Source organism: Beta vulgaris, chromosome 8 (genome assembly GCF_026745355.1).
Source record: "Beta vulgaris subsp. vulgaris cultivar EL10 chromosome 8, EL10.2, whole genome shotgun sequence".
Taxonomy (NCBI): Eukaryota; Viridiplantae; Streptophyta; class Magnoliopsida; order Caryophyllales; family Amaranthaceae; genus Beta; species Beta vulgaris.
The window spans coordinates 54,866,299-54,874,582 of NC_079209.1; the positions used below are offsets into that span (position 1 = coordinate 54,866,299).

Sequence of the window (8,284 nt, forward strand, 5' to 3'; positions counted from 1 at the left end):
TCGTTGCTGCCACCGCAGCACATTTCCGGCGACGCAGCCACGCTACAACCACGCCGCAACAACCCCTCCGCTAGCCCAGCCACCTTTCTTTCTCTCGCAGCACCCTCTCTCTCCGCGAACCCCCTTCGTCACTCCGGCGAACCACCGAGGCCCAGGTGCTGCGCGGTAGCCGTTTCAGGCGACAAGCTCTAACGTTCCTCCCTTCCCTGTTCCCACGTTATAGACTTATAGGTATGCTGTTTTTACTTCCTTTTATTTTTATATTTTGGGCCTAAGGTAACTCATTAGTATTTTATCAATTACAATATTTGGACTCAAGCAATATACGAGTTATAACTTTACTGTTGCTATTTAGACTAATGAGATTGGAGGTATATCTTATAAGTTATAACTATCTATTATATTAAAAATAAGTATACTATTTTTTTCTCCAAGAAATATGACTTAAAGTTGAGCAAATTTAATACTAAGTAGTCCTACCCTATATTTTATTAAGTCAATATTATTAACCTCAATTTATTAATATTTACATATGACAAGTGTTAATTTTATAAAAGTTAATGACGATAATTAGTTAAGTAATAAGACGGTGTTTATAAAGTTTAATAGATAAGTGATTATACGTAGTCTCGCAATTAATATGGTTAACGAGCCAACTTTGTAACAATAGTAATAACAAATGAGGAAAGGTTATAATTTTAATCGTCTCGTTATCAATTATGGGTTAGATTAAGGAAAAAGGGATATTGCAAGCCTCCCCCACTATCAAAGTTACTAAGCAGGATTTGAGGTAACGTCTACTGCTAACACCCGCATTCCCTTTCTAAATATCTGTTTTATGTTGATATTTATAATGTTTATGTTAAATGTATGCTTTTATGGATTGCGGGATATGAAATACTTTTTATAAACATGATATTTCATGACGTTCGTAATTTATTATGACTTTCGAAAGATTAAAGAATATGATTTCATGATGATTGTGAAGTATAATGTATAAATAAAAAGAAATGGAACATGATAAACAAAAGTGAAAGATGGTTCTTGGCAGTACGATGTTATGTTGGTCGTGCACGGACCGTTCTATTCTATGGCGGAAACGCCACCTTCTGGTTAGGGACAATTGTCCCTGGTGGCACCGCACTATGCATGGCTTTATGCCACCTTCTGGTTAGGGACGATGTCCCTGGTGGCTATTGCCCTATGATTATGATGATGATGATGATGGGAGACGTCCCTGTATGTTATACTCGCCAAGTTACCAATAAGATAATTATAATGATGATTATGATATGAAGATAATAATGAATTTATGATTACATAAAATGTTTATGAAATGTTTTTACTCTTTCTCTCTCCTCCCTGTTTGCAACTAAAATGAATTGAAATGAATTTACGATGTTAGAGTAGTATGTTACTGGGCCTCGGCTCATGACGTTTTGCTTTTCTGTTTTAGGTAATGACGGGGATGACGGAATGGCGTAGCAGTGAGGAATAATTACTACTTAAATTATGCAGACTCTTATTAATATGTATTCTAAGCTTGAGAACATTAGTTTATGAACCTTAATTATGTTTCACCTAGCTATTTATGCATTTCTAAGTTAGTTATGAAGCTTAATATTTATAAAGTTATGTTCTTTAACGAACTGATGTTGCCTTGTATTTTCCAAAAGGAAAGTACGGCAGTAACGCACCGACTAAGTTAAGTCTTCCGCTGCTAAGTAAGAGCTAATTAATGAATTAACGATGCTTAGGAGTCGGGGCGTTACAGAATGGTATCAGAGCCAACGGTTCCGAAACCTTAAGTAAAACCTTACAGGTTTTACGTATTTCAAATAAGAACTAAAATGGTTTAGGATAAGTAATTTAGCTAAGATGAGATAATAATCATAACAATAAAATGGTTGTAGATAAATAAGGAAAACAATAAAGAATATGAGTGTGAGAGATAGGACGGGAATGAGAAACTTTTACGCCACTTTAACGCTGTTGACAGAGTATGTTACTGGAATGAGTATGTCATAAACGTGAAATATTTTATGTGTTAGACGATGGCCTCAAGCGAAAGTGACCCTATTAATGGAGGAAACGCAAACCACGAATCCGAGGTCACGCTCGAAGAAATGAGGGCAAGGATTGACGCATTGCGTAGCGACCCTGTTTTTGGAGATGCCACCGGAGATGCTAGTGATAACCGAATGGATTTAATGAGGCTGATGATGATGGAGCTTTTACAAGGAAATCGACAAAGGCCTAGGACTGAACAAGAAGAGTGCTCAAACATGTTCAAGAGGTTCTCGGCTCATAAGCCCCCAACTTATGATGGAAAGCCAGACCCCACTGAGTTTGAAGAATGGCTCAAGGCATGGAAAAATTGTTCGATGCCACCCAGTGCCCCGATAAGTGGAAAGTTAACTTTGCAGTCTTTTATCTGAAAGGACAAGCTGATCTTTGGTGGAAAACTGCCAAGGAAATGCAACAGCAACCTGGATTCGGATGGGAACATCTAAAGGAGGCCATGCGCAACCAGTTTTATCCTCAGTCATTGCAACTCCAAATGGAGTCGGAGTTTATTCATCTAAAACAAAGGAATATGACAGTCTTGGAGTATGCGGTGAAATTCAATGAACTTGCTCGATTCGCTCCAGACTTGGTTTCCACTGATCGCCAACGAATGAATCGTTTCGAAGGAGGTCTAAACGTTGACCTTCAGGAGAAACTAGCAGCACATATGAGCAAATCCTATCAGGAATTGTATGATAGGGCCATCAATGTCGAACGCAAGACGAAACTTAGAAAGGAGGTGTTTGAGAATGGTAAGAGGAAAGGAAAACCTCAAGAAGGCCAATCAAGCAACATTTTCCACAAGAAGTTGAATACTGGTTACGTGGAGGAGAATCGTAATCAAAACAAGTTCCTCGGTGCAACAAGTGTAACAAGCAAGGCCATTGGGCAAGGGACTGTCGTAAAGGCACCGACCAATGTTATCGATGTGGTAAACAAGGCCATATAGTGAAAGATTGTCCTGTTCAAGAACAACGAGGCCACAACGTGAACAACCATGGCTTCACAAGGAATCAAGGGAATGGACAGAACTCCACTTATAGCGGCAATGCGAACAACAATCGTAATCCTCCGAGAGGACCTCCACAAGCTGGGAGAGTGTTCATGATGCAAAGAGAAGAAGCTGAAGCTGATGATACCGTCATCACTGGTACTTTTCCTGTCCACTCTATACCCGGTTGTGTTCTTTTTGATTCTGGAGCTTCACATTCATTTATATCTACTGCATTTTCTAGAACTTTGAATGCAAAACCATGCCCTAAATTCTCTGCCATGTCAGTTTCCATCCCAAATGGTGAATCTATCTCATGTGATGTCATGTATAGAAACTGCCCTATCCTTATAGGAGGCTATGAGTTCCTAGTTGACCTAGTTCAATTTGAATTAACCGACTTTGATGTGATATTGGGAATGGATTGGTTATCCAAGTACCAAGCCGACATTAATTGCCTTAACCATGAGATAACCCTTAGAAGACCTGATGGATGCAAGGTGTCTTATCGAAGAAGAAAAGTCAAACCCTGTATTATCTCAACCTCAAAAGTATTCAAACTACTTGCGAAGGCTTATTACGGATACCTTTGCAATGTAATAGACCTAACAAAACCTGAAGACTCTTTGTCCGACATCCCTATAGTAAAAGAATACCCTGACGTGTTTCCAGAAGAATACCTGGTATGCCTCCGCAAAGAGAAATAGACTTTAGCATCGACCTTATTCCAGGAGCTGCCCCTATCTCGAAGGCACCATATAGAATGGCACCAGCTGAATTGCAAGAATTGAAGAAGCAACTAGATGAACTGCTCGAGAAAGGGTACATCCGACCCAGTGTTTCACCCTGGGGTGCACCAGTCTTGTTTGTAAAGAAGAAAGATGGAAGTATGAGGTTGTGCATCGATTATCGAGAGTTAAATAAGATTACCATCAAAAATAGATACCCTTACCCCGCATCGACGATCTTTTCGATCAGCTGCGAGGTGCAACCATTTTCTCCAAGATAGATTTGGGTCTGGATATCATCAACTTCGCATTAAGCCAGAAGATATCTCAAAAACCGCCTTCAGAACTCGATACGGCCATTATGAATTCACGGTGATGCCCTTTGGGTTAACCAATGCCCCAGCCGTTTTCATGGACCTGATGAACCGAGTTTTCAAGCCCTACCTTGATAAATTCGTTGTTGTATTCATCGATGATATCTTGGTATTTTCAAGAAACTCAAGTGAGCACGAAGAACACTTGAGAAAGGTGTTGGAAATACTAAGAGAAAGAAAGTTGTATGCGAAGCTGAAGAAATGTGAATTTTGGTTGAAAGAAGTTGCCTTTCTAGGGCACATTATTTCTGAGAATGGAGTCTCCGTTGATCCTCAGAAAATAAAAGCCATAATGGAGTGGCCTAGACCCACCAATGTCCCCGAAATTCGAAGTTTTATGGGTTTAGCTGGATACTACCGAAGATTCGTCCAAGACTTCTCAAAGATAGCTATGCCTATAACGCGATTGGTGAAGAAGTCGGTCAAGTTTGAATGGAGCGATGAATGTGAAGAAGCTTTTCAGGAGTTAAAGAAACGCCTTACCTCTGCCCCAATTCTAACCCTTCCTTCTGGTACAGATGGCTTTGTAGTGTATAGTGATGCCTCCAAGCATGGATTAGGATGCGTGCTGATGCAAAAGAGAAGGTTATAGCATATGCTTCTCGACAACTCAAACCGCATGAACAAAATTACCCAACCCATGATCTTGAACTAGCCGCTGTCGTATTTGCCCTGAAAATCTGGCGACACTATTTGTATGGTGTTCCGTGCAAAATCTTTACCGACCATAAAAGCCTCAAATACATCTTTACCCAAAAAGAGTTGAACTTAAGACAACGTAGGTGGCTAGAACTCCTAAAAGACTACGACCTTGACATTCAATATCATCCTGGAAAAGCAAATGTTGTAGCTGATGCCCTAAGTCGAAAAGCTCACCTAAATACAACCTTGACCCTACCAAAAGCTATAAAAGATGATCTTTGGAAAATGAAAGTAGAGATCATTCAGAGAAAAGAAGGTGCATACTTGAATGCATTGGAGTTAATGCCAACTTTGTTGGCAGACATAAAGGAGGCACAAGGTGAAGACCTGGAGTTAGAGAAAATAAAGAATGATGTGAAAGAGGAAGTCGCCAGGATTTGTGATCCAAGAGGATGGTACTTTGAGATTTCAAGGAAGGTTATGTGTCCCAATAAGGAGACATTAAAGAAGAGGATTTTAGAAGAAGCTCATAATAGTCCTTTCTCAATCCACCCGGAGGAAACAAGTTATACAAAGATTTGAAACAGACATTCTGGTGGAGCAACATGAAGCAAGAAGTCGCTGAATTTGTGGCAAGATGCTTGACTTGTCAAAAGGTCAAGATAGAGCACCAAAGACCTGCAGGGCTCCTACAACCTTTGAGTGTCCCTACTTGGAAGTGGGATTCGATCTCCATGGATTTCATAATGGGACTACCACCTCAACTCGAGGCATGAACTCTATCTGGGTGATTGTGGATAGATTGACGAAATCCGCGCATTTCTTAGCTATAAGAAATAATTGGAGCTTAGACAAGCTAGCTGAGTTGTATATGAACACAATTGTCAGGCTACATGGAGTTCCGAGTTCAATCGTATCTGATCGAGACTCAAGATTCCAGGCAAAGTTAAAGAATTGCAAAAAGCTCTTGGCACTAGACTCGACTTCAGTACAGCTTTCCACCCAGCAACTGATGGTCAGACGGAACGGACAATACAGACCCTGGAAGATATGTTAAGAGCATGCATGTTAGATTTTCAAGGAAGTTGGGAGAAGTACTTGCCACTGGTAGAATTTTCTTACAATAACAGCTACCAAGCTAGCATCAAAATGGCCCCTTATGAAGCACTCTATGGAAGAAGATGTAGAACACCCCTTTGTTGGAGTGATATTGATGAAGCTCGAATGATCGGACCCGACTTGATACAAGAAACGACAGAAAAAGTACGATTAATTCAGACCAGGATCAAGACTGCGCAGAATCGACAGAAGAGCTATGCAGACCGACGAAGGAGACCACTAGAGTTTATAGTGGGTGATCATGTTTTTCTGAAAGTCTCACCTACTAAAGGTGTCATGCGATTTGGTCAATCTGGTAAGCTTAGTCCAAGGTATATCGGCCCATATGAGATTCTCGAGCGAGTGAATGACGTGGCTTATCGACTGGCGCTACCGACAGACCTAGATAAGGTGCATAATGTCTTCCATATATCGATGTTAAGAAAGTACATACCTGATCCAAGCCATGTGATTAGGCATGAGCCTTTACAACTGAGAAACGACTTGACTTACGAAGAAAAACCGATTGAAATTCTTGACCGTAAGGAAAAGCAGCTCAGAAACAAAGTAATTCCCATGATAAAGGTTTTATGGGCCAACCATTCGTCGACTGAAGCAACTTGGGAAGTTGAAGATCAAATAAAAGCGAAATACCCTCATCTATTTGCTTAGATTATTATGTATGTTTATCATGTCTGATCTGCATATGTTATCTAAAGTATGAATATGTTTTACTTTCATAATGATTTTTGATATGCACTGCATGACCTTATTTTTAGTAAGTTTCGAGGACGAAACTTTTTCTAAGGGGGTGAGGATGTAATATCCCGTATTTAAGTAATACTAATTGTCGGATTAATTATAAATTTTTCAAACTAACAAAAACAAGATTTATAGATATTAAAATGCATAATAAGCTATTTTAAGTTTCCTTTGTTTAATCTAACTTGTGGACAATAAAACAAGTATATACTTAAGTAAAAATAGAAATTACAAAAATGCCCCTATGAGTCTAACTCTAGCCCATCTTCTTCCTTCCTCCATTTTCTTTCTCTGGCAATTTTTTTGAAGTGTTCACACATGAAATCAAACACTTCAATTCAATTCTACAACGCTCATGTCAGAAATCTTCTTCATTAGTCAATAAAGCTTGCCACAATATCTCACAAAATCTGGAAGAAGCCTCAAAGTTTGAATTCTCAATCTTCCTCCATTAATGTAACTTGACCAAAGTTCATAAGCTTTGAATTATAAACTGAACAGCAAGGCAATGGCAACCTCCAACAAGCTCTATAAATACCAATTGATTCCCAAGTTTTGCCAACACAAAATAAAACCAAAAATCCGAAAGTTTAGATAATATTAGCCAAAAATATACCACAAAAAAAAATAAAAATACCACTGCTTCCTCCTCTGTTTTTGGGCGCGCTCCGACGCACCACCAACGACCACCCTCGCTCACACCTTCCTCTCTCGCTCACCTCACGCTGTACCTTTCCTTTCTCTGTCGTTGCTGCCACCGCAGCACATTTCCGGCGACGCAGCCACGCTACAACCACGCCGCAACAACCCCTCCGCTAGCCCAGCCACCTTTCTTTCTCTCGCAGCACCCTCTCTCTCCGCGAACCCCCTTCGTCACTCCGGCGAACCACCGAGGCCCAGGTGCTGCGCGGTAGCCGTTTCAGGCGACAAGCTCTAACGTTCCTCCCTTCCCTGTTCCCACGTTATGACTTATAGGTATGCTGTTTTTACTTCCTTTTATTTTTATATTTTGGGCCTAAGGTAACTCATTAGTATTTTATCAATTACAATATTTGGACTCAAGCAATATACGAGTTATAACTTTACTGTTGCTATTTAGACTAATGAGATTGGAGGTATACTTATAAGTTATAACTATCTATTATATTAAAAATAAGTATACTATTTTTTTCTCCAAGAAATATGACTTAAAGTTGAGCAAATTTAATACTAAGTAGTCCTACCCTATATTTTATTAAGTCAATATTATTAACCTCAATTTATTAATATTTACATATGACAAGTGTTAATTTTATAAAAGTTAATGACGATAATTAGTTAAGTAATAAGACGGTGTTTATAAAGTTTAATAGATAAGTGATTATACGTAGTCTCGCAATTAATATGGTTAACGAGCCAACTTTGTAACAATAGTAATAACAAATGAGGAAAGGTTATAATTTTAATCGTCTCGTTATCAATTATGGGTTAGATTAAGGAAAAAGGGATATTGCAAGCCTCCCCCGACTATCAAAGTTACTAAGCAGGATTTGAGGTAACGTCTACTGCTAACACCCGCATTCCCTTTCTAAATATCTGTTTTATGTTGATATTTATAATGTTTATGTTAAATGTATGCTTTT

General features: G+C 39.3%; 1 protein-coding gene across 1 annotated transcript; it reads left to right on the forward strand.

Annotated features, from left to right (window-relative positions):
* The first annotated feature begins 2,356 nt into the window (after positions 1–2,356).
* LOC130589944 (uncharacterized) lies at positions 2,357–3,016 on the forward strand. The gene has a single exon (XM_057391600.1). The coding sequence runs from the start codon at positions 2,357–2,359 to the stop codon at positions 3,014–3,016; it is 660 nt and encodes a 219-aa protein (XP_057247583.1).
* The last annotated feature ends 5,268 nt before the right edge of the window (positions 3,017–8,284 follow it).